The sequence below is a fragment of the Antrostomus carolinensis genome, unplaced genomic scaffold (assembly GCF_000700745.2).
Source record: "Antrostomus carolinensis isolate BGI_N321 unplaced genomic scaffold, ASM70074v2 scaffold4282, whole genome shotgun sequence".
NCBI classification, from domain to species: Eukaryota; Metazoa; Chordata; class Aves; order Caprimulgiformes; family Caprimulgidae; genus Antrostomus; species Antrostomus carolinensis.
Window position 1 is genome coordinate 1700 of NW_010298832.1, and position 27181 is coordinate 28880.

The following is a 27181-nucleotide window of genomic DNA, read 5'->3' on the forward strand; positions in this document are numbered from 1 at the left end:
CTTAATGGAGCAAACTCCAACCCAGATGGGAGAAGAAGCTGTAAGGTGGGCAAAACTGATCATTCCTCTGGTCGTCCACTCAGCTCATAAGGTGCAGTTACGTGGTGCCACTGCTCTGGAGATGGGCATGCCACTGCTTCTCCAGAAACAGCAGGAGGTAGCGGCTGTCACCGAGCACCTCATGACCACAGTAAGTGGAAATGCTTTTTTTCTAGAGATAACAGGAATCAGGGTTGTTGGTTGGTTGGGGGGTTTTGAAATTTTATGTGTAGGTAGTGATAGCAAAAAGCTTGACAGCAATTTCTTGATGACAGCACTTTTGACAGAACAACTGATGTAACATCAAGATAAATAGAAGGCCACTGTATTTACCAGCAAATGCTGTGTGGTGGTACAGAATTAAATCCTTCTGATCTAGAAATAGCAGAGTTCCAGGTTGGTTGTGTCTCCAGACATTGGTATGAGTATATAGTCTTTAGAATACTTGGAATATATTCCTTGGAGGAGTTAATGTTTCTTTCTCTCTGCAGAAATTAATTTCAGAACTTCAGAAATTGTTTTCTACAAAAAATGAGACGTACGTGTTAAAATTATGGCCGCTGTTTGTCAAATTACTTGGGAAGGTAAGCAGGAAAGTAGTAAGTTTTGCAAGCATGAATCTTTAGGGAAGGAATTTATGACAACATAAATACCTTAATTCTGAACTTCTTTTATCTTCAGACCCTGCATCGTAGTGGCAGTTTTATCAACTCCCTGCTGCAACTGGAGGAACTTGGATTTCGTAGTGGCTCACCAGTGGTAAAGAAAATAGCCTTCATTGCATGGAAGAGTCTAATAGATAATTTTGCTCTAAATCCAGGTAGATTAAAAAAAATTAACCTAAATTCTTTTTGATTGCTGTCACTTTAGAAAATATTCTGTCTAATAATGGTCAATACTATGGTACATACTGCTGGATACACACGTAGTATCTGCAGTGTATATATAGTGATGTATACTGTGTGTATACACATAAGTAATAAAATTCAAGTGTGTTGTGTTTTGTTTTGTTTTTTTAAGAGAAGTGACAGTTTGATCAGTAATTCTAGCTTAATTTTTCTGCTAGGAGAAATGAATAGAATTAAAATTAACAAGCTGTTGTTTTGTAATGCTTTAATTGATCCAAACAGCAATGAAATAGGGAATAAACATTCTGTAGATCGTATTTTGGGCTGTGGAGAGGAGCAATGCTTCAGGATTCTAGAGGTGTTTAAACAAAAGTTGCTTTAAAGGAATAGCTGGGATCTGAACAAGTCTTCTAAGTCTAGCCTGTGTCAAAACACACAATATTTATTTTTTTTATTACCTTGATTTTGCTTCTCCTTTAGTGTATGTCCTGAAGAGAAAGCTGAATGTGGACATTTCTTAGTTTAGCTGGATTTAACTCATTTAAATTTGTTTCTTACCTGGCCATCTGTTCTGATTGTTGTTTCCCATAAATGAATTAACAAAGGATTTGATTCTATCAGAAGCTAAAATCCCCAGCACAGTTGCCCTGGCTGTGTGTGTTCCAGTGTGGCTAATGAGGGATGGGATACTGCAAACGTGGTTTCTGTCAGCAGCTCCTGAGCAATTGCAGGTGGACAGGTTCTGATGCTGCTGAGCTGGCTAAAAGTTTCTTCTCTTCTTTGAACACTTGCCTAAGCTTGAGCAAACATCTGTCCAGACATGCTATGCTATTTCTGCTTCAGTGGGAAATGGTCATTTGCGGCCTCAGAACACTGTATTTAAGGTGGTTCATTCTCATCCAGTGGCAATGCACAGATGTTTGAAGTGGTTTTTCTTTTACTGTGGCAGATAGGACTCTAACATAGCAAGCAAGAGCGAATTTCCTTCTGGTTATGTTAGTATTCAGGAGATTTCATTTCAGTCTTGCTATTGGAAAGAAATACTTTGCTATTTCCAGGGTTGTTCTAGGCAACAGTTAGAGCAGTAAAATAATCTGAAAGGTTGGTGCATTTATGTGATAGTTTCTATGTATTAAAACTAAAACTATATATTTTAGTTTTGCAAATTGTCATTAATTGAATTATAAGCTAAAATACATAAGGAAAAAAAAATAATGGTTTAAAAATTTCCCCTTTTCTGTTGTTTAGTTTTTTGTGTTGCTTAAAAATATGCTTTTTTTCTTTTTCTTTTTTGGTCTTCAAGATATATTGTGCAGTGCTAAGAGACTGAAGTTGCTAATGCAGCCGCTGAGCTCCATCCATGTGAGAACAGAGGCTTTGGCACTGACGAAGCTGGAGGTCTGGTGGTACTTACTCATGAGGCTGGGACCTCAGCTGCCTGCAAACTTTGAACAGGTAACACAACTGGCAATAGTCATAGCATAGTCACTTAGCCAGTACTGAGTGTGTGAAGCTAACTCCCCTCTTTCTTACCTTTGTGACTTATTCTGTACCTGCTTTGTCTTTCTCTAGTTTATTATTAAAATAAAAGGAACCAAATCTGACTTGTGTGTGTGGGTTATATATAGCAGAGCCAAGTCAAGATGCTATATGTGCAATCTTAAAGTTCCAAAAAGATGTGGGAGCATATCACAGAATCTCATATTTGTGTGTCATGTGAGCATCTCGGTGAAAAGCTGAGTGCACCACAATGGTAAACATCAGCACGTTGCACAAGGACTGCTTTGTCCTTTCACTGTGCAAGTGGGTGCTTTGGAAAGTCTGCTGGAGGAAAACATGCTGCAAAGATCATGAAAAGGGCAGTTAATGATAGAACAAGGGGAAATGGGTTTAAGCTGAAAGAGGGGAGATGGAGATGAGATGTGAGGAAGAAATTCTTTGGTGTGAGGGTGGTGAGACAGTGTCCCAGGTTGGCCAGAGAAGCTGTGGCTGCTCCTCCCTGGAAGTGTTGAAGGCCAGGCTGGATGAGGCTTTGAGCAACCTGGTCTAGTGGAAGGTGTCCCTGCTGCTGGCAGGGGGGTTGGAACTGGATGAGCTTTAAGGTCCCTTCCAACCCAAACCATTCTATGATTCTATGAAATACTTAGAAAGGTGCATAGAGAGAAAACTGATCCAGGTGTTTCATTCCTACTCTCATTGTGACTGGAATGAATGTGTTTCTATTAGGTTTCTGAATTTAATGAAGTTAAACTTCAGGAATAAAGGAAAAAAAAAACCCAACTTTTTAGATATGCTCCAGTTGGATCATTCTGACATGAGTTTTTATTTAATCCAGCCATTTCTAATTCATGTATCAGTGTACACATTTTATACTGCATCTTAAAAATTTTGTTGTAAGTACCCAGAAACTCTGAAACCCTGATGCTGTGAACAACAGTACAGTCTGTGTGATAATTGGAACACATTGTTCTTCGTGCCTTATGGCTTGTATGTGTCACCACCTGTTTTCACTGAGGTTTGATATCTTTGCAGGTTTGTGTACCGTTAATCCAGAGTACTTTGAGTCTAGATCATTCTGCAGCATTGCAAGGAACTCCCTCACGTCTACCAGCCAACCAAAGTTTAACCTCAGCAACCCCTGCACAGAAATCAGGTATTAAAGTAGAAGCCTGTTTCCAACTATATTCTAATAATTTAATAGTATAATATGTTCTATTTAACATGTTTATACTTTTAAATTTGCAATATACTATTAATGAAAACGGTAATTTTTCTGCACGTTCATTGGAGAGGTCAGAGATGTCCCTGCTGCTGGCAGGGGGGTTGGGACTGGATGATCTTTAAGGTCCCTTCCAATCCTAACCATTCTATGAACTTCTATGGTGATTTACATTGGCCAAAATTGGACTGTTGTAGTCAATATTTCAAGTTCCCTAAATTGTTCTAATCAATTTGTGTTAAGGACCGGTCTCAACGTCCTGAATTGTGTTCTCTTTTGCAAGGGAGCTTTGCTTTGAAACTGAGTTTTTTTTCATATATTCGAGTATGAATGAGTGCTATTTATATATGCTGTTCTCATTTCTGTAGCATGTTTAGTTTCTGCCTGAATAGGTACCCACTGATCACAATACAGCAATAATTTTGGTACTTCAAATACGTGTGAAATCACACCTACTTGAGCTTTACATCTAAATCCTTGAGATAAGGAACTGCCTCTCTTTCTTCTCACTACGGGAAGCTTAGCATTCACAGCTTGTGTCATTTTAGGCTGCTGTAATTAGAAGCCTCAGGTATGGTGTGGAAATGTCCTGGATGTGTAGATATTCCTTTGTTCCTTTTTTTAAAAACAAAACAAAACCCCCCAAAAACCCCCTCATTTTTGTTCTGTGAGATCCTGACTGAGGTTGGTCAAAACGCTTTGTGTGTGAGACCTCTTAAATATGTTCAGTGTAAAACTATCTAAGGGAAACCCTTTCATAACAGTAAAGTTACTAAATAACTAGTGTGTAGCATAGCATGTAACTCGTTCTATAACCACAATTTCCACTTTTGTTGCCAAAACAAAGTTTGGCACCTGAGACTTTGCAATCTTTCAAAGATGTTTGTACTTTCAAAAGCCATTTTTATAACTGTGATGTTAAACCCTGCTGAAGGATGAACAGAGTCCGTGCTATCTAGCACAGCCAACAATAGTCTGTGATTTATTCTTTTGATGTTAACTTTGGGATTTTGGGCTGTTGGATCTTTCCTTTCACTTGATTGCAGTTGAAATATGAGACTGTAATTTTTTTTCTTCCTTCACTTAGGTCCTTTCCCGTTTCCAAGTCCAGTCACACCGAGGATGACCTTGAATTCTAGTACAGCAGGAGTGGTGGCGATTCCTTCCATCCAGCTTTTGGGAATTGAAATGCTGCTTCACTTCTTGATGGGACCAGAAGTTTTAGATTTTGCTAAGCAAAACAAACTTGTGCTTAGTTTAGGTAAATGTGGGGTTTTTTTGTTTGGTTGGGTTTTTTTTAAGTATTTCCACATAATCTGAAATTGACAGTGTTGTTAGATTTTAAAGATGTCTATTAGCATGAAGTGTTTATTTAAAACTGTTAGTTGTCATCTTTAATATTAGAAGTTGCTTTTATGTTAAATGCTGTAACTACCCATATGTACTTGATTATTTTTAAGGCTTATCTTACCAGCAGACTGCAAAATAACAGATTTACAGAACATGTTTCCTTGTTCTCCTAGAGCCTCTCCAGTACCCGCTGATCAGTAGCCCTTCTTTTTTTTGTAAGCATGCCAGCACACTTATCAATGCAGTTCAGGATGGCTTTATTGCAATTGGAAAAGAAGTTTCTGGTAAGAATTTAGTGGTGAAATTTGATTTCTTTTCTGGAAAATAAAGTGAGAGGGAAACCAAAACACAAATAACCACTTTCTGTAACATTCCAGTGCTGACATTAAATAGAACTGGTCTGACTTGGTTTGAAAGCTTATGTCAGTTTTGGCTAACAACAAAGTCTGTTGTTTAACACAGTTTCTATTTTAACTGCAATTTTTGTTTAATGTTTTTATTACAAGCTGAACAAAAATATTATGCTGTTTTGTAGATTGTATGCTGAATGTTATATGGAAAGACATAACTGGATATGTAAAAACAGCTATTGAATCAGGTAAAGAGTGATGGTTTTTTAATTTATCATTGCTGACCAGTTAGATGTATTTTAGTTGTGTGGTTTTTGCTGGGGTTTTTTGTGTCTTGGGTTTGTTTGTTTTGGGGTTTGTTTTTTTTTTGGGGGGGTGGGTTTGTTTGGGTTTTTTTTGTGTTTTGGGGGGTTATTTTTAAGACTAGACCTGAAGTAGTATTTGCTTCATTGCTGGTAAAACTTAACTTTAAGCATCATCAGTAGTTTTTGAAGCAACAACTGATGCTTTCCATGATGCCTACATCTTTGTGTGACACATACAGAATCATATGCATCTGATCCAGTGAGGCTTATTGGGGAAGGCCCAGCAGGTGTATTACATGTAGCAGTAAGTCAAAAAGCACTTTAACTGCTTCTCTTGCTGAAGAATTCTCTCCATTTCAAAAAAAAAAAAAAATAAACACACCCCATGTCCTCGGTGTAGAGAAATTGAGACATTTAGTGCATTACTCAAACTACTGTAAAGTCTGTTATGTGGCTATGGCTACCTTTTTTTTCTTTAATTAAATTTTCTTTTATAGGATAGTCTCTTCACAGATGTATAGAAGTTATTATTTCCTATTTTTAAAAATTGTTCATTACTCTGTAAAGACTTTGGAAGTCCAGAATATTCTTAATAATGAAGTCTTTTCTATTGAAAGATCTAACTGAAAAGCATAAGAGAAATGAAGTACATGGCTTGGATGAATCCAAAATTTCACAACATTTTTTAGCCTGTCAAAGTCAAGGTTATAAATGATACAAAGGTCTTTCCATTTTACTAATAAAACTTTGGGGTTTTTTATTCAGACTTTTCAGTTTCAGTCATGCTGTTATTCAGAGCAGAGACTTGGTATCCAAATCTATTTAAGTATTTGGTATATGTCTATAAATATACACAGAATTTCTTTATTTTACAGTATATTTCAGCTTTTTACATGATGGTCAGGGTGACCATTACGTTGTTCTGCTCTAATTGTAGATTTGTTTTATTCTAGGCAATAAGAAGGAAAAGCAAGGGTCAGAAATACTGACCATGTTGCTTCAGGCCTTAAAAAACATCGTTAGATCAAATTGTCTTCCTGTGCAGAAAGTACTGGTAAGCTTTTTAAATCTCCTTCCTTTTTTGATGGTCTGGATTCTGGTGGGTAGCAGCTTTTGGCATCTAACTTAGGAGAATGGTCTCTTTAAAAGAGAGAATTTTTGGTGTAAACTCCTAAATTATGCAGTTCTCCTCAGACGGCATAGTGTTAAGGGTTCCTTTAATTAAAAGTGTTTTTCAGATTTATCAGTGTTCACAGAAGTGGGTACAGGGTTCTACCAGAACCTTCTGCTTCAAAGGACACTTACTTTCACAATGGATTTTTTTCTTTTTACTAAGGGGAAGCAATTGTTACAATTTTCCTTTTATTTGTGTGTTACTGAAAATATTTGAGCCCTCAGGAGAAAAAAAAAATTATTTACCTTTGTTTTCTTCTTTTCCCCTGTTTAGTCACTCATTGATATTACTGTTAAGGAATTGCCTCCAAAAGTATTGGGATCACCAGCTTATCAGGTTGCTGATATGGATCTTTTAAATGTGAGTCTCGCTTCATTCCAGAACTTTATCTTTCTTTTTAGGCTGAAATGTGTTAGGATGTTGTATTTGCACAAACATACAGAACACTTCTTAAGTTGTTAGATCCAGATCTTCCAGGAACCCATATTACTCCTTGTTGCAGAATCCAGCCCTCTCTTCTGATGAGTAATTTAACCATCTCTAGATAAAAAGGGATATACTGAAAGTACTGTAATAATGAAAGAGGATTTCTCATATTCAGGTCACGATTTAAAATACAAGTTGCAGATACATACTGAAAACCCGTGTTCAGGGGAAATGTTCTGAAGTCAATAGAGTGAAGTACTTTAAGGGAAGGTAGCAAGTGTTGTTCCTCAGAAAAAATTAAATGCACAGAAGCAAAGCAGAGACTGTCATGCTAGACAGCATTATTTCACAAGTTCAGAAGACACAGCAAAATACAGCCTGAATTTACTGGCTGCAGTCTACTGCAGAAAACATGGTGGTATTGATTAGTACCAGTTAGATTAAAAATTTAAAAGGTTGTTTGGAGACTTCAAAGCAGATGATGCTCAGCTCTTCTTCTACATGCACCAGTAGGAGGCAACTTGTTTGTTTTGCAGCAGTGGAGACCAAGCTCTCTAGCCTGTGAAAGTAGCTAAACTTTCACATTGTTGCACAGAATTCATTTGGAGGCTTTTAAAAGCAGACAAGTGTCTGTGAGAGAAGACCTAAGTGTAGCAGAGTAAGTGAATGCTTCAACTCAAGTGAGTAGTGCAAAATTTTGTCTCCCAGAATTGGCTTAAGAGGTCAACTCTCTAAATTCTTCCCAGCATTTTCTCCCCCACGTGTTTTATTTACATTTGGAGGCTTTTGCTGACATAGGTACAAGAATCAGAACTTTATTAAGGTGGTTGAAGCTTTAATTAGCAGGTATTCAATGCATTTTGTTAAATACTTGAACATTAGCAAACCCAAAATACTCGTGACTGATAGATTTTACCAGAGATTGTTCAAAAGATGTAATGCTGAAACCTTGAAATAAGCACATCTCAGGTTGCTCCATCTTGTTCCAGGTGTCATCACCTGCATTGTTTGCATTATGTGCACCTAGGTTATTGCATTGTGTGTAATTTCAAGGCAGTCATGACCAAGTACTATAAAACTAGCAGCCTTTTAAACAGAGAGGTTTTTTGCTTCAACTATAATGTAATTGGCATTTTGCTGAAACACCAGGATCTCAGGTTTCTAATGATCTAAGAAGCTCAGGTTTCCAGCTTTCCCTCTCATTTCTGTTCTGAAGTGTTAGAATTGACAATTTTTGACAATTCTAATAACTCCAAATTTGTGGCTTAGAGTTAAATATAGTGGATAGATAGACATGTCAGTGAAGCACCATTTAATTTGATCAAGGTATGTGTTGTTTTGACCTCTGAAATTTCTCTTACAAGGGAACACCAGCTTTGTTCTTAATCCAGCTGCTCTTCCACGATAACCTCTTGGAATGCTGCGTAACAGATGAGAGGTACAAACTCCCCAAAGTTTAAGATTTTTATAGAAATTTTTCCTAACTTCAGCTGAAAAAAGTATCTTACCTGTTTAACTTTCTTCCCTAGATTCTTTCTAATTCTGGAAACGCTCGTGGGTTATGTTTTGTCTGGGCCTACGTCTCCACTGGCTTTCAGTGAGTCCGTGATCTGCATTATTAATGAGAGTGCAAAGCAAGTGGAAAATAAGGAGCATCTCTGGAGAATGTGGAGTATTGTTGTTAATCCACTAACCGAATGGATTAATCGGGTAATTAATCCTTCCTCTTCCTCCCCCCCCAAAAAAAACCACACAGGGGAACTTTGGGCTGATCTTTTATCTTAATGTATTTTTAGGAATTACATGTCTTGAAGTGATGGTAAAATTACATAAGCCTTGGTAATTAATGTTGTTGAAACTGGAATGTGTGCAGCATTTTTTGTTGTTTTCAAGTCCCTAGCTGGAATGTGAATGTTTGCAGTGAGGTAAGATGAAGGACAGCAGTGGAGTAGTGATCCAAAGTGTGGTTTAAAGTGGTGCCAGTCAGTAAGAATGATCACTCCTAAGTACAGTGTCCAGTAGAGTGTTAGGAATGGGGTTTTTTTCCTCTTTTTAGGATTATAAACATGTTTATAGATGTGCTCTGAGCCTTCTCTCCTTGGCATAGTCTCACTGCTGTAAAGGATAGAAACTCACCCTTCAGGACCTCTTAACTTTTAGAACCTGAGAGACTTGTTTGCTTTATGTGAAAATACAATAAGTACCAAGTTGTGACTTTTAGGACATAATTAGAACAGTGTTTCTTACGAATCATAGAATCCCAGACTCGTTTGGGTTGGAAGGGACCTTAAAGCTCATCCAGTCCCAACCCCCCTGCCAGCAGCAGGGACACCTTCCACTAGACCAGGTTGCTCAAAGCCTCATCCAGCCTGGCCGAGAACACTTCCAGGGAGGAGCAGCCACAGCTTCTCTGGGCAACCTGTTCCAGTGTCTGACCACCCTCACAGTGAAGAACTTCTTCCTAATATCTCATCTAAACCTCCCCTCTTCCAGTTTAAACCCATTTCCCCTTGTTCTGTCATTAACTGCCCTTAACGTTAGGCTTCTTGTTTGGAAGCCCTAAGGAAAGCCATATACACTGTAATATTTCAACAGGTTCTGCAGATGACTTAGGAGAAGGAAGATGACTGTGATGCAGGACTTGAACTATCCTCATGTAGTCATTAGACCTAAAAATCTTAGAATTTATGGAGAAAGTTTTAGGTGCTTTAAGTAGATTGTTGTCATCACTTCCTACAGCTGAAATAAGTAAAAAATCCAGAAGACATTTTCTAATTCATTGGTTTTATTCTTGGAATAAAGTTATTTGGGAATTCAGAAGCAATGCTTTCTGTCTCTTTAAATAGTAGGGTCAGCTTGAACTCTTGAAAGAACTGAGAACAGTTAATTTAAAAATGCCACTGCCAGTTTAGTTTGCACTGATTTTATGTACAAAATAAATCTATTTGGAACATCCTTACTTGTCAGCTAAACCTTGCAGCTTCCTTAACCAAAGAATTGTTTTCTCATTGCAGACTAATGAAGTAAATCAGGGTGATGCACTGGAGCACAACTTCAACGCTGTTTATAGTGCATTGCTGCTACCAGTGTCACACATCTTCCCCAGTCAGGAATTTCCACAGGTAACAGTGAATGCATCATGTTGATTAGAAATTATGTGGGATTTATTAAAAAAAACCTATTAAATACTATCAGATAATCTCAAGAGTTCATTACCAATACGTATATACATTGGACCACTGCTCCACGGTTGGAATTCTTGAGTTAAATAGGTTTTGACAGGAGAAGAAAACTTAAAAGCAAGATTTTTCTCTTTCTGCACAGACATTGATATTTATAAACTTTTTCTTTCTGTTGTTAAAGCCAACTATGAAATCCTTGTTGCGCACTTGGTCAGACCTGTATAGAGCATTTGCTCGCTGTGCCGCTTTAGTGGCAACAGCAGAAGAAAACCTATGCTGTGAAGAACTTTGTGCCAAAATAATATCTGGGCTAGAAGGTGAAACTCCAGTAGTGAGTATAAACCAGTGATATTGAACTATATAAATACTTTAGAGATACATTTTAAATTAGATATAAGAGCTATTGTAAACTCTTAATGTAGTGCTTTCTATAACTTAAAGTGTTTTGGATAAAGCCGTAACAAAATTCTTTTTGCTAACGTGAGTTAGAGTTGAGAAACGGGTTGAAAAAAAGAGAGTAAAAATAATTATAAAGCTTAAATATAAAATAGCAGTTAAGCAGTCTTTGGGTTTGTCTTCTAACTATTGAAGTAATACTGGTTTAGTGAAAATAAATGGTAAATTTGATTTGTCCGGTTGAAATGTGTATGTGTATAAAGTAACTTCAGGTTGAATTAAGAAATACTACAAAAACAGGCATTTTAATTCAGAAGGATAGAGTAGCACTGTAGCATTTGGAGGGCATAACTTGTTATATTCCTGGTACTATGTCAACCTTCTACACTAAAATTTTAAGACTTCAAAGTTTTATAAAAGAGAGAAGTCTTTATCTGTTGTGTGTTGGCAAGCCCACGATATATGGGAAGACAGTGTCTGTAAGTGCCAGTGAACGTTAGCTTTGGAACATAAAATCCTTTGTGCTTTAAAGTTGACTGTCTTGTGGAAAAATACTGTGAAAGGAATAAATAAGAAAGAGATAAGAAAGAAAAATGGAATCTGGAGGATTACATCACTATAACTTCCTTTGGATGCTGCTGTATCCTGATGATGAACTTCAGTTTTCAAAAATCAATAATTATTAAGCAAGCCAAGCTTAAACAATTTAGATCTTCAGTATGGAAGTTGTATTGAAACTAAACTGGTGTTCTAACTCACAACATCGATGTTCCTTTTAAAAGCAAGTTGGGTTGTTTTTATTTAGAAGAATTTGTGATGAATTGAAGGAGTGGGAAACTTGACCGATCTTTTTTGAACATACTGGAAATCGATCGTGCTCCCTGAATGTTCATGACAATGTTCTACCTGTGTTTCTGGAAACCAGGCTTTGCTCAGTAGCTGAAGTTAAGCACATGCTGACATTTGGTAACATGTTTTCCTAGAAAGCTGGTACCTTGAACCTTAATACTTTTGATGCATCTTAAATCTTAACACCTTCTTACAGCTGCCTGTTACTGTTTTGTTTCTTTAGCTTGTATATGTGCTTATGTCTTATTTGTAGAGAAAGGGAAAACTTCAGCTTGTGTGAATGTGCGTATTTTTAAATGTAATTTTATCTGAGTCTCACCTGATAATGCAGACAAATTTCATCCACTTTTAAATTTAAAAGCTGTTGTGTTGTTGTCCTGAACAGACAACATGTTGGTTTGTTTTTCATTGCCGCTCTTTTGGGCTTTGCTGATGACTTCTGTTTCCTCCTCAGATGTTTTCAATGATGGATGGTCTCACCCATATTATATCAGTTATGGTTGACTGCATCAACTTTGCACCGTATGGTACTAAATATCAGCCAAAAAACAGATGTAAGAAAATACTTCAGTATTGTGGGTTTCCTGTGACTTTCTTCCAGTGTTGGTTGAAAATTACAAGTTGTTGTAGATGAAGAAGTGGTGACTGTAGGATATCAATGGTCTGTATATGCTGCATGTACTATTAAGCACAGAAGGAATTGACCAAAAAAAAAAAATCATAAAAAGGAACTAAAAGTATAATCTAATATACATATTGGAGTTTCAGATCTGCTCTGTGTAGTTACTGCAGAGCCTGACAAAGTACTTCTGAAACGGATGTAAACGTTGAGACCACTTTACTTTTCAGTTAACTGTAAAACACTGCTGGTTTGTGAAGTTATATTTGATATTTTGGCTATGATTTCATATTTGTATGTGAAATCTGCTGCTTTTCCTTTCTTCAGATGTAATCTGAAGCAGTTATGCCTGATCATAATCCACAGTCTAATTATATATTACCTGCCTAAAACTGATGAGAAAATATTAGTGTAATATTTGAAAAGCTATGGCTCCCAAAGCTGCTTTGCATGAAATGGTCAAGAATAGGTTAAACAGAATCCAAAAGGTCATTGTGTTTAAAATTTTCTTTGTTCTGTTCCCTGCTGCCAGTTATAGCCCTGAAAGCTGAGGAAATGATTTACAAAGTGAAGCTTTTCATAATTTCTCTGCCCCGTATGAATTTGTGAAAGTAGTAAGACATTGTGTTGGACTGCTGGAAGAATGAAATGCTTTCATTGGAAATGTTGAGGAAAAACGTGCTGGAAGCTTCACTTAAAAATAAATAAATGAACTAAGAAATAAATAAATGAACTAATAAAACTTGATACTTCCCTTTCCCTCCTCCTCACCTATTCCAGAATGTATGTGTATCAGCTAGTATCTCTGGAGTGCTTGCTGTCCTGTTGCAAATAGGCGTTAAAGATACTTAAAAGCATTAAGTATGACCAACCATAAATATAAATAAGAGGAATATCTGTAGCATTATGATAAAATTATGCATTAAAGAATCCCAGAATGGCCTGGATTGGAAAAGCCCTTCAAGCTCATTGAGTCCAACCATGAACCCAACACTGACAAGTCCCCTATGACTAACCCATGTCCCTCAGCACTGTGTCTACACGACTCTTCAATCCCTCCAGGGATGGGGACTCCACCACTGCCCTGGGCAACCCCTTAATTAAAAATTAAGTTTTCTCTGAGGTCTAGTTTCCAAATATTTGTATGTAGATGCAGTTTGTGATTCAACGTTCTGTTCCTCACATAGACAAAGAGTTGAGATGTGTTTTGTTGTAATGCATGTTGATTAGATAGGAAAAAAAAATAATTAATTTTCTTTTTTTTTTAATGTCAGCTCCACAGACACCTACAGATTGGTCTAAGAAGAAAAAGGAACCCCTTGGAAAGCTTGCCTCTCTATTTAAACTCCTGGTGATGTTACTAAACTCTTTCCATGTGTTCAGTTCCAAAGAAATCTGTTCAGAAACATTGGTCTCTGTCGGTCCTTCAGTTATCGCTATTCTCCACAACATCATCAGCCACGTTTCATTGCCTTCAGTGATTGGGACTATGTTTGCAATTTTTTCAAAACCTCTGGCAGTGTTTTATGAAAAAACAAAGTGAGTATTTTAAGAATGGTTGGAAAACTGGATTCATTGTGTGGCTGCACGTGGGTGAAATTCTTTGTGGTCTGTAGCGAGCGGTGTGTTTAAATACAGCCCGAGGTTTTTCAAAGCTTTGCCACTAAGGTGCAAAGAATTTCCAACTCCTGCCCAGTCTGTCACCTTTGAGAGCAGTGTGTATTTGGCTGGATTCAGCCTCGCTGGAAGGCACAGGTGTGTCACAGGTGTGTTACCTGAGAGCCCCCAGCACAGCCTTGCCCTTCCCTGAGTTTCAGTGGGATTCAAAAAGCCTCAGTTGTGAGTAACAGTCTCTGTGGTAATGCTGTTCTTTAGAAATAAAACCAAACCTACCTAGTCATGTGTGAAAGGAAACCTGTGGGACTTCTGAGAGCTTGGTGGTTAAAATGGTTCTCTTCAGAGTGAATGCCTTGTCTAAAGGCAAAACTAAAGCGTTTGGTTTCTACCTGCTCTGTATTTTCACTACAGTCAGGATGTTTATGAACAATAATTTGGTGGGCAGGAACTGCATGACTTTTCGTAGGAAATAGAGAAATCACAATTAGTTGAAGTGCACTAAGGCAGAGGGAAGTGCTGAGAAATACTTGGTTGTTGCTACGTGCTTTATTTTTCACATGTGGCTTTGCTTTTTTTATTCTTTTAATTGTGGTAAGCTTCTCTTCCCTGGGCACGGTGGGATTGTGAGGGGCTTGGTGAGAGGGGGCTGGCAGAGGCTTGTGTCTGAGTAGTTGATGATGCAAGAGATGTACTTGAGATGTGCTCAGGGGAAGGAAAAGAACTGAGTAGAGCTTTGAGTATTTTTGGGAGGAGAGGGGGTCGGATAAGATGCTGCCAGTCAGCCCCTAAATGTTTTCTTGAAGCTTTTACTGAAGCAGGAAGCAGGACTGCTACCACTTATCTAGAATTCATCAGGAGTCCCTGTCTCAGAGGCAAGAATCCACTTGTTGCTGCGTCAGGTTGAGTTGAATGCCACCCCTCTCCATTTCCCATCTCATCTGCCTTTGTTTGAGAGTTGTCTTTCTTAGAATTAGTCATTAAAAGGGACAGGGGAGTGTTGGAGATGTATTTTTTGAAGGGAGGCACATATAAGGAAATACAAGTTTGGGAACCTCTTCAGGTTGGAGGTCACAAGGTTGTAAAATGAATTACCAAGTGCAGTTTTGTCACATTGTTCAGGATGGTGTTCCTAGGGGATTTATTTACATTAAACTACTTAGTTTAGTGGTATTTTGGTTATTTAATGCAGATATTTATGGGGCCTGGGAAATCTGTGTGGGGAGAGAGTTAAGAGGAACACAAGGCAGTTAGTAGTTACTTCATCAGAAAACCTTTAATTTGAAGTTTGTACTGATTACTACTGATTTTCCTCTTAGTTTCTCTTAAAGTTAGTGTGTAAATATCAGTGGGGGCTAAAGGAAAAGCTTACTTGAAACTATTTACATCAGAACATTTTTAATTGCCCAAAGGGAGGCTTGTTTCACACCATTTCATCAATTTTTATACTAAAACTAGTGCGCAGTGCTCGAGAGTGTGTGTGTGTGTGTGTGTGTGTTTGATTCTTACACTTAGGATAAATGAGACAGCAAAATATAACTTTCTGTTGTTTGTTTTGGCAGGCTTGCTGATGCCATTAAAGTCTACAGTAATCTCAACAACAAGGTAAATTTACTAGAGACACGGTTGGGGTTTGGGAAAATGTGTGACACTAGGGTTTTGCCATCCATCCTATATGCTAAAAAAAAGAAAAAAGAAAAAAAAAGAAAAAAAAAGGAGAAAAAAAGAAAAAAAAAGAAAATTAGAAATATAATGAAGGTAGAGATTTAATTTTTAAACAATACATATTTTTACTAAAAAACTAGCTGAAGGGAAGACTACTAAGCGTAGCTTTTCGTATGGTGTGGGGTTTAATCTTGTTTATTCAGTGTAAGGGGAAGGGGAAGATCTCTTACCTTGTAAAGGTAAAGGGAAGACTGATAAGCTTAGCTATTTGTATGGTGTGGGGTTTAATCTTGTTTATTCAGACCGTACTATTCTAGGGGATAATAATGTTTTCAACATTTAAGTAGTGAATATGTGTGATATTTGAATTAAATAAAAACCCTATTGCTTCTTCCCTCCCTCAGCTTGAAAAACTACTGGGCGAGATTCTCCTGTGTTTGCAGTCTCACTGCACCGGCTCTTACGATAGCAAACTGCTAGAGCAGGTTTCACCCTTGCTCTGTGTCGTATTTCAGCACAAGAGCAAACAGATCCGCAACCAGTGTGCCCACTTCTGGAATGCAACCTTTGCAAAGACTACCTCATTAATATATCCTGAAGAATTAAAGTAAGATACATAATTTTTTTTAATATATTTATATATTTTTAAAGGAAGAGATCTCAGTTTATGTACAAATGAGTCGGTATTTTTCTGGTTACCACTTGAGTTCTGCTTTTTCTGCAAGCTGGGATATCTGCTGGTCTTGTTGTCCACCTTCCCTCCCCTCCATAAATTCACATTTCTTTTTTGTTGAGCAGATCTGTGTTAAGCCAAGCCAAAAAGAAAATTCCACTCTTGCTGCCTGGTTTTGAAAGCATTGAGATAGCTGAAGAATACAGCGGCCCATTCTCTGACGTGGTAAATATCTTGCCCCCAGTGGGTGCTTTACTGTGTATAACTCCATGGGGATTGTTTCGAAGGTAGTGGCAAGGCCAGTTTTTATTTTATTTAACTGTGAGTGGCCTGCACTTGCATCATGTTCAGAATGAGAAACTGTGCTGAGCAAACACTGTCAAGACTGAGCAGGTTCTTAACAGTGTTTGTGTTTTAAATCTTGAGTTCTACTAGCTTGTTTGAAATAACTAATTTTTTCAGTCATCCTCTACATCATTTAGAGGAAAATGGAAGCATGGGCAGTTTAATTGTAGAAATGAATACATTTCGGGATGTGTTTGTGAGCTTGGAGTTTCTTCATACAGTGCATTCAGTGTATTTTTATTTGAATAGATGGAAAATTCACAGTTGGATGCGAAGATCAGTGGAATAGACGTAAAGTTGGGTCAAAAACGAGACTCTATATTGGCCCAGACAAGTGAACTAAAAAATGAAGTAAAAGACAAGTCCAGTAACGTGCAAGGAACATCTGCAAAGGTGAGGTGTTTACAGATGGGTGTGACAGAATCAAGTCCATTACGTCCTGCAGCAGAACAGCTAGTGTGCTGCTCTAAATTCTCAGTAAAAATTAATTAATTATGTGATGCTGAAATATATATATATTTTTTTTTTCTTTCTAACTGATGTTTTGTATCACACTTCAATTAAATTTTCATGTTAAAATGTTTTGATAAGCTTACAGATTCCTGAATTTTAAGCAGGGATCATTGAAGGAAGGCTGCTTGATGGGTGGGAGGAGAGGCAGCCAGACACAGAACTCACACCTCGCTCTGGTTGCAGGGTTGGAGTGATTGAGGTGTGGAAGCAGGCTTGTGCTGATTAACCTGCAGACTTGTGCTGATTAACCTGCTGAAAGAGCTGCAGATATTGGAGAACTGTCCGATCAGGGTGGCTGTATCTGAACTATGAAAACATTTTTCAATTCCTCTATTTTGTTTCTCATCCAGCTTTTTAATTTATTTATTTATTTTATCTTTCTGTAGCTGAAACTAGAGTTTTCATCTTCAAAGACTAAAAATGAGATACTTCTGGAAGAGGAGAAATCTGTTGATTTTGTGTTTATTCCTCCAGAAACAAAAGCAAGAATACTGACAGAACATCAAAAAGAAGTGCTTAGGTCAAAGAGGTCTGTAATGTGTTGTGTGTAAATGTGATGTGAAATGTCACCCTGTTGAGTATGTCAGGTTGCCATAACTTCCATTCCTGTATCTCAGACTGCTATACATAATTAAATCTTACTCTTCTTACAAGTTATAAAGTTTAAAGCTAACAAAAGTTCTTTGCTTGACTGTTGTAAAGCAACCAAATTATTCTCTGATCTATTTTGATTAAATTAGTTTAATAAAAAGTTAAAAAAATAAAATAAAAGATAAAAAGTTTCCTATTTTGATTAAAAATACTCTGTTACCTGTTTGAAGATTTGGAGTTTACATTTTTACCTCCTGACTCATGCATTGAAATGGAAGCCAACATTTTTCTTAAATCATTGAAATGAAAAAGTTTTCTCAGCTGATCTGAAGGAGGACTTCTAACTTTGACGAGAAGTCTAATGTCAGCAGCTTATCAGAAATTGGGATATTCCCAAAACCAATCTTAATTGCAAGGGAATCTTTAGAATTATCTTCTCTTTTTATGTGAGGAAATTAAATTTTCTGTACGTGGGCAGCTACCAGAGCTGTTCACAAAAAGGCAGTGTGAGCAAAATCCGTGTACAGTGGTGCTGGATGGGAACTCAGCTAGATTATATCGTTATCATGTGTTGGTGAATTCTTTGCAGAGTGGCCTCCCAATCAAACTTGCCATTTCTGGGTTTGTTTCAGAGTTGGTATTCCTGTTATGTACAACAATTTGGACACGTCGCAAGATAATACCTTATTTTCCCAGTATACTCAAAGCCAGGAAGATTCCTTGTGAGTAGTTGTGGCCAGTATATACATTAAAGCTGTCCCCCTTTTCTGCTCCAATTCTAATTGAAGTAACTTCTATTTTAGGGAAAAACCATCTATAAAAGAAAATGCAAAAGAAGACACTAAAAACAAGCCTGAGGTAATTTCTCATTGTCTAATGGTAATTAAGATGTCAGAGTTATAACCATACCGGTGATGTTTTCTTCATATTAATAGCTCTGGTAATTAGTGGCACAACTCTCTGATTACTGGCCATGATATGGTTTTAAGATGGATTTGGAAACGCTTCAAGCAAATAAATGTACCCCCAAATGTATCAGTTCACAGGAATAATTTCCTTTCTCTGTATTGATTGACCTCTAGGACTCTTGAGAATATCTTGGTTTTCCTCTATATTTCCACATCTGAATAATACTGACACAGGTTCCGTGAATCTAGAATTGAATGAAAGGTGTGAAGTCAGGATTTTTTCAGAGGTGAAGTCAGGATTTTTTCAGAGGTGAAGTCAGGATTTTTTCAGAGGTGAAGTCAGGATTTTTTCAGAGGTGAATTCAGGATTTTTTCAGAGGTGAATTCAGGATTTTTTCAGAGGTGAAGTCAGGATTTTTTCAGAGGTGAATTTAATACCGTTGCAGTGTTCTTTGTGCTGTCTTCTGCTTTATATAGTTCACACTAGAAAGGGCCAATCATGAAGCATTAATGATGACTTAATAATACATACCTAATACACACTTAATAATACATACTTAATACACACTTAATAATACATACTTAATAATACACATTTCTTGTGTGTATATTCTACCTCTGACTGATACTTTATTGAGATAAAAATACCCAGAAGCTGTAGCACAGACTTGCAGTGACTTGCTGTGGTGCTGTCCTCAGAACTGTTTAATTGCCCAGCTTCATGGTACCACTGCTGAGTTATTTTCCATAACACTTTCCCCCTCCCCACCCCTTCCCCCCCCCCCCCAGCAGATGCATTTGATCTGCATCCTGCTTTTCTGGAACTGTTTTCACTTTTAAAAAGTCTTAATGTTGATTTCTTACTCTAGTGGACCATGCTTTTAAACAGCCTGGCTATGTTACCACATTCTGAACTGCTGTTGGATGGAACTGTAAGGGCTTGAGGTGGGTTAAATAGTAGATTTGAGGAAGAAAAAAAAATATATATTATAAATCCTAAATATAGATCTGTTCTGTTTTGGAGAGGAGTTGACCAACCAGTTAACTTGATCCACTGTAGTGCCGAACAGACAGTAGGTAAAACACAGCAGAATTTTTTCATAAAAACTGTTTTAGTTGTAGGTTTATTAATATCTCTGGCAAAACTTAAATAAAATGTTTTGCAGTTCTTTGTTTTGGGATTAAATTACTTTAAAAAAAAATAAAAAAAATCTTTGTGTCTTATAACTACCAAAGGACAGGTAAGAAAATAATTTGAAGGAAGGGTAGTTTGAAAAACTTTGTGGATGTTTTATTTTCTATTCCACCAGAGCTGGTTTGTTTGTTTATATTATATTTGGATGCTCCTCCCTGGAAGTGTTCTCGGCCAGGTTGGATGAGGCTTTGAGCAACCTGGTCTAGTGGAAGGTGTCCCTGCTGCTGGCAGGGGGGTTGGGACTGGATGAGCTTTAAGGTCCCTTCCACCCCAAACCAGTCTATGATTTATAGCAAAACTCTAATACTTTGCTGTTCATGTTTTTGGGACAGGAAGAAAATGCAGAGAGTGAAGGATGCACCAAGAAATCTGGTGAAATCACAGAGGACTGCAAATCAGCTAATCATCTTGGGAATGCTGCCAGTGTGAAAAAGTCACCTGTTAGCCACGCAGAGAACTCGACTTTAAACAGTGAGGGAGAGTCAAGAAGGGACACAGATGAAGAGATGCTGGAGGAGCCATCAGTTGCAGAGGGATTAGAAAAAAGCCCTGGGGAAACAGCTTCAAAAGAGCCCTTAGTAGGGAATGAGAACACTTCAAACGTCAGCAACAGTTCAACCTCAAGTGACATAATTTCTGGAACGCCGCAGCCCGCGAGCCGGCGGCAATCTTTTATCACTTTGGAGAAATTTGACAGCTCAGGGAACAGACCCTTCAGCCTCTCGCCACTGCACAGTTTATCAGAGATGTCTGGAACTCCTTCTGTGGCAGATAAAAAACAGGAAAACACAAATATAGGCAAGACTAGTGCTAAACCAGAAAAATCTGCAGAAGAAAATAAAAAGTCTCTGAAGTCTGAGCCAGAACAAATATTTACTGCGATCCGAAGGCTGACTCGCAGGCAGAGCAGGATGGAGCACCAGGGGCGTAAGCATTCCAGGTTGTCAGTTAGGTCAGAGCAAGAGAGAAGCACCCAGGAATCTCTTGCTTACAGCAGCATGGAAAACAGTCGTGAACTGTGTTCTACGGTAGAAGAGATGGAACATGTTCTCCTTGCTCATTCCCAAGCTCTCCATTCTACAGAAGTAGAAATTAAAAAAGCTGAAGATATGATAGCAGAAACAGAAAAGGCCCAGGTATTGGATACAGACTCTAAAGAAAATACACCCCCCGAGGCGACCCCGTCGTCTGAGCAGGTCACAGGTGATGACAGTCAGCTTCCACTCGTGTCTCCTCATCAGAAAACACTAAGACGTTCTTACAGACTACGTTCAGAAACTCTAGAAGGTACAGCAGATAGTCAAGATAAAGATGATGGCTGCCAAAAGAGAGAGACATGTAAAGAAGATGAAAAATCTGAGCAAAAGGAGATGGTGGAGGCTACAGATGATGTATCCCTAAAGGAGAATGTGGTTTCTGGGAAAAGCACAGAAAATACCAATGAAAAGGAAAGCAGCCTACCTGAGAGATCTGCTGCAGAGGACTTCAGCTCCAAGGAGTCTCCTGCTTTAAGGGACCTTGATGAGGAAGTGACCAAAAGTGCTAAGAGGGCAGAAGATAACTTGAGGATTGACGCAGAAGGTCAAGACTGTAGCTCGAGTTCAGTTGTCCAGAAGATTGAACGTCCACGGTACCACACAAGAAGATCTTCACAAGGATTGCTTTCCAGCATAGAAAACTCGGAGGCTGATGGCTCTGAGACCAAGGAAGAAAGCACAAAGAAGAAAAAATATGCAAAAGTGAAAAATAGAAGTGATTCTCTTGAAGGTAAATTGAAAGATCAACAGTTGGGAAGCCACAGCCATGAGGTGTCTTCCCAAGGAAACGAAACTAAGGATGTGTTGGAAGGAAATAAAGGTGAACTGAGCCATGAAGTCAGCACAGATGCTGCATCGACATCTGAACCGTGTGACCTGGCAAACCAAGTAATTCCTACAGACAGTAGCAAAGCTGTGGGATCAGCCAGCTCAGAGAATCCACCTGACACACGGAGCACGAATACAGAACAAAACAAGGGCCATACCTTGATGGAGTTGTTCACCAGCCCCTGTGTGTCTGATCAAGATTCAAAAGCAGCAGAAGAAAATAAACACCTTGAGAAGCCAACGACCACAGGAGACTCTTCAGCTGTTCTGCCTGAACCCACGCCAGGAGCAAACACTTCAGGTGCTGATCTGTCCTCTGCGCAACTGCCCGAGTGTCAGCACAAAAGAAGTAAAAGGGTGAAAAGATCGAGGAACTGTGATTGCTGTTGTAAAAAGCCAAAGCAGCAACTGACGTCCTTCACTGAATCAAAAAAGGAGAAGGCTCCTGAACTGAACCAGCCCCAAACCACCCCAGTTCAGGCGTCTGTAAGTAGATCAGCGATGTCTGGGAGCTCAAATTTTGAGGAGAGCTTGTCCATGGCACCTTGTGCCATGAGCACTCCATTACATCCTCCTAAGGAACCCAGCACCTTTCACTTGGAAGGCAAGAGAACTTCTGAAGATCATCTGCAAGGAAATGGTGCTGTAGTGGGGGTGGATCTAGAGAATCCAGAGTGTCCAGCTGCTGAAATCACTGGCTCCATGGTGGAAATGAAAGAACCTGCTGATCAGAACAACCAAACTGAAGAGTTTCTGTCTGAGCTCGTGTCAGACAAGCCTGGTGACAGCTCTCTGGCTGCAGAGGATCAGAGCAAAGAACCAACCACTACAGAAAAAGACGAGATAAGTCAGGATGGACAACTGGAGGAGAAACCTGAGGGACTGGCTGTTGTTATCAAACCTGAGAAAAACGAGATGAATGAGCTAGAAAGCAATTGGGATGGTGAAGAAGCAGTTGAGAACATTGTAGGAGAAACTTGCATTATTCAAGACAGAGAGATAAAGGAGGAATTAGTGGAAACTGAAATTACTGTGCCTGAAAACATGACCATAGACAGAGAAGAAGCAGTAGAAAATAACGGTGTGGAGTCACCCCGAAAGCCAGAAGATGATGGTCTAGCGATAGTTAATGAAAGCCCCAATGGTATGCAGGTGCGCTGCATGTGGTCTCCTTCAGCTTCTCCATCCACCAGTATTTTAAAGAGAGGTTTCAAAAGAAGCCAAGAAGATGATTCCCTGTCCCCTGCTAATAAGGTATCGTGATGTGATTCATTCTGTGATCCTCACGGGTCATTCAGATCATAACTGGGATGTGTAACGGTGTCTGTACTGAGGTGACATCCACATATGTTGAATTATTGACCATTTTGTTTTTCCTTCATCTGAACCTGAAGATTTACCCATTTCTTTTTGTGGTGGACAAGCACCAGTGGGCTTTTGCCTTACAGGGGCTTCGGGTGGGGAGTTTTGTTTTGGAAACAGCACCAAAGTCCAACCTGGTGCCTGGGGGTTGCAGCACAAGCAGTGTTCCTGCAGAACCCCTGTGTACCTAGTCAGGGTCTCACTTTGGGTTTTGAGCAGCTTTTTACAGAAGAAGGAAGAAGTTCTTCACTGTGAGGGTGGTCAGACACTGGAACAGGTTGCCCAAGGAAGTTGTGGATGTCCCCTCCCTGGAAGTGTTGAAGGCCAGGTTGGATGAGGCTTTGAGCAACCTGGTCTAGTGGAAGGTGTCCCTGCTGCTGGCAGGGGGGGTTGGAACTGGATGAGCTTTAAGGTCCCTTCCAACCCAAACCAGTCTGGGATTCTATGAAAACGCATTTATTTTTACAAAATACATTTAATGTTTTCTTTGGTAATAAGGAAACCACTGTTTCTGTCCTGGAGTGAAACATCATCTGTGTCATTCAAGAACTTTAATGACTTTCTTTCCAGCTGAGTACGGCGTGTCGTGGTTTGAGTCCGTACTCTGACAACTCCCTCTCTCTCCAAACAGATTCGTCGCGTCTCTTTTGCAAACCCCATCTATCAAGAAGGACTGGCGGATGACATAGACAGGAGAAGTCCTGTTGTTAGATCCCATTCTTCTTCACCATCCTCCCGAAGTCTGAAAATCTTGTCTAATACCCAGGTGAAGGTAAGTTCTGTTCCTTATCTTCTGTGTGACACAAGGACTCGCGTTTATCTTGGGTCGTGTTCCTTTAGTGTCTGTTGTAGTCACTTGCAAACAGTAGTCAGAGCAGAGGATCGGTGTTTTGCTTGGCTCAGGCTGTTGCTCACTGAAGACAGATGCACTCTGAGGCTTAGGTAGCTAGAATCTTACAATTCACTGAATTCCTCTGGTCCTGAGAGATATTTTTTTCCTCTTTTTTTTTTCTCTATCCAGCATATTACCACTCCAACCAAAGGACTTCTGTCCCCAGGATCTCGTAACCCTAAATTTAAGAGCTCAAAGAAGTGTTTAGTAAGAAGTGCTTTGGTTCATGTCTCTCTTCTTATATTTTTTTTTTTCCTGTATTCAGTTGTGTGATAGTTAATTTAACGATTTTTCTGTATTATTCAAGATTACAGAAATGGCTAAGGAGTCACTGCCGTGCCCCACGGAATGTGTGTATCCCGCCTTGGTTGGCTGCAAAGCACCAGTTGATGTGATTTTACCTCAGATTACATCAAACATATGGTAAGTGGGTTGTTGCTTTTGAAGATCACGCTTTATAGAAACCAAATGCTTGCTGAACCTACAAAACCAAATTTTCTGATGCAAAATGTGGTGACTCAAAGACATCTTTCACCAAATAGTTGTAAAGGAGGGAGGTTGGTTTGGTGGGGGAGACACTTAACTATTTTTGGAATTCAGGAACAGAGAGAGCTTTCTCCAGGTCACCTGGCAGAGCAGAGTGAGCTTCGTGATCCGTGACAAAGGCATTGGAGCTTTCTGTGTATTGAAGGCAAAGTGGGATTTTCATGATCCGAGGGCTGGAGCAGCTCTGCTGTGGGGACAGGCTGAGAGAGTTGGGGCTGTTCAGCCTGGAGAAGAGAAGGCTCCAGGGAGATCTTATAGCGGCCTCCCAGTACCTGAAGGGGCTCCAGGAAGGTGGGGAGGGACTTTTCATAAGGGCAGTTAATGACAAAACAAGGGGAAATGGGTTTAAGCTGAAAGAGGGGAGGTTTAGATGAGATATTAGGAAGAAGTTCTTCACTGTGAGGGTGGTCAGACACTGGAACAGGTTGCCCAGAGAAGCTGTGGCTGCTCCTCCCTGGAAGGGTTGAAGGCCAGGCTGGATGAGGCTTTGAGCAACCTGGTCTAGTGGAAGGTGTCCCTGCTGGTGGCAGGGGGGTTGGGACTGGATGAGCTTTAAGGTCCCTTCCAACCCAAACCAGTCTGGGATTCCATGATTGTGCAGTGGGAACTGCTCAGTGCCTTTTCCAGTGTCCTCGGCTCCTTTTCCTTCACTCTTACCACACAGGAGTGGGCTTTTCTCTGATGGATAGAGGCTAAACTGCAAAGAGGTGAGCTGCTGCGGACAGAACATCAGTTGTCTCTAGTTTTTCATTCAGCTACGTGTGTGTGAATCAGCATTCTTGTAAGATGAATTTCTTCTCCATCATGCCAGGCAGAAAAGACAGGAATTCTGGTGTAATTAAACCATTTTTCTTTCTCTGCTGCAGCGCCAGGGGCTTGGGGCAGCTCATTCGGGCAAAGAACATTAAGACAGTGGGTGACCTGAGTACTCTGACAGCATCAGAGATCAAAACTCTTCCCATCCGCTCTCCCAAAGTTTCCAGTGTTAAAAAAGCTCTTAAAGGATATCATGAGCAACAGGTAAAGTTGGATTTTTAATAGCCAAAAAAGCCAATATTGGCCTGATGACCTGCTGGCAATCCATCGTGAGGAATAGTGAGGGCTTTTTCCTCGTTAGAAACAGCACTTTGAAATGTGACCTCCACCTGTCAGAGTAACAGGGACTGTTAATAATCATTGTGTTTGTTATGAGGTTAAAACAGCATTTAATCTCTTTGTTTGTTTGTTTGTTTGGGGAGGTTTTTTTGTGTTTGGGATTTTTTTGTGTTTGGGATTTTTTTGTGTTTGGGATTTTTTTTGTTGTTGTTTTATTGTGTGTGTGTGTGTGTGTGTTTTGTTGGTGTTTAGGGTTTTGGGGTTTTCTGTAGTTTGAGGGGGTTAGAGTTTTTTGTTTTGTTTTTTCTCTGTAAATGTATTTCTTATCCTCTCCCCAAAAAAAATCTTCAGCTGAAATCTCGAGGATTTGAGGAAATTGCAGTGCTTGAAGATGCAGAAAAGCCCGTAAATAATGTAGAGGATAAATGTCTTTCTGTCGATGAAGAAAAACTTGCAACAGGTACCTACTGCTGGATTTTTGGTTGGGATTTGGATGTTTCTGCTGTTGTTGCTGGTTTCATTCTCTCCACATGGCAGCACTGGACTTTTTTTGAGTGTTAAGAGCTAATATTAGCACATGAGATGGCTGATTGATTTAGCCACTTTCTGAAGCCCCGTAGCAGTGGCTTTTTTAAAACTTGTTCTGTATTTTGAGGGGAAAGATGCAGCTTTTCCCTAAAGGAGCTTGCAGAAGCATGTGAGGAATACATTAGACAGGGCTCCAAGTGCTTCATTTTCTGAATCTCTGTTTAATACCGTGGTAACTGCCGTGGTTCTGGGTGTGCAGGGAAACCAGGAAGGTGAAGCAGAGATTAAAAGTGGTGCCTCATCTGCGGGGGGTGGGACAGGACGGGGACCATCCCCTGGACACATGTTCTGGATTTGGGTGTCTAGATTTTTATTTGAAATCTGTGTGTATTGGCAGTTTGGCCTGGCAGCTCAAACAGGAATCTGTGCTTGTTCTTCCTCTGAGATACTCAAAATATTTGGGTTAACTGGAGAACAAGGGACTCGGGAGTAACTTCTCAGCTGTCCAGTTTAAAAGTTGGATTTTGGGGTAAGGCGCTGGCAGTTCTGAGGGCTGCCTTTGTCAGATGCTCTCGTGTTGTGTGCAGCAAATGCTTTGCAGGCTGCTTGGATGTGTTATTTATGTCCAAAAGCAGCTGGAACATCCTGCTGCAGCCAACTTGTGCTGAGGTTCAGCCCCAGCCCCGCAGGTAGCACTGCCTGACTTCCCTTCCTTTGCAGATCTGATTGAACCCAGTGTCTTGAACACCAATGACCAGCCCACGGCGGATCTCCTGAGCCAGATGAACACTCTTGCTGCTCAGCTGACCTCTGAAGATCTCCACAGCTATTCAGGAAGTCAGCTTCTTGAGATGCAAGAAAAACTTCTTGGCATGATAAACTGTATCATGAAAAACCTGCAGTCCCGCTGGAAATCGCCGCCCCATGAAGGTTCCGATTAGTTGCTTATCGTTTCTGAGTAAGGATAATTTTGTTACAACTGTTTTCCCCAAAACCTGCTTTCCTTTCTGGTGAATTATTCCTTAAACTGTGCAGTTTCGTACTATAGAAGATTTTTTTTAACACCTATATGAGCAAAATGTACTGCGTTGGGGTTGTTTTTCCTGTTTTTGTGTGTGTTTATGTGTGTGTT

At 39.4% G+C, this 27181-nt stretch overlaps 1 protein-coding gene across 1 annotated transcript; it reads left to right on the forward strand.

Annotated features, from left to right (window-relative positions):
• On the forward strand, positions 1–26990 carry RIF1 (replication timing regulatory factor 1; the record flags this gene model as incomplete). The annotated part of the gene is made up of 30 exons (XM_010162578.1): positions 1–190; positions 531–623; positions 721–859; positions 2191–2342; positions 3420–3540; positions 4694–4867; positions 5130–5240; positions 5492–5554; positions 6565–6665; positions 7059–7145; positions 8576–8649; positions 8741–8921; positions 10226–10333; positions 10575–10724; positions 12093–12192; positions 13532–13796; positions 15434–15476; positions 15941–16143; positions 16335–16434; positions 16804–16947; positions 17454–17596; positions 18291–18380; positions 18462–18516; positions 20094–22880; positions 23620–23760; positions 24010–24087; positions 24188–24303; positions 25293–25446; positions 25873–25981; positions 26770–26990. Coding segments are annotated over 30 exons (6493 nt in total), but the record flags the coding sequence as incomplete, so codon positions are not given.
• Positions 26991–27181: the final 191 nt, after the last annotated feature.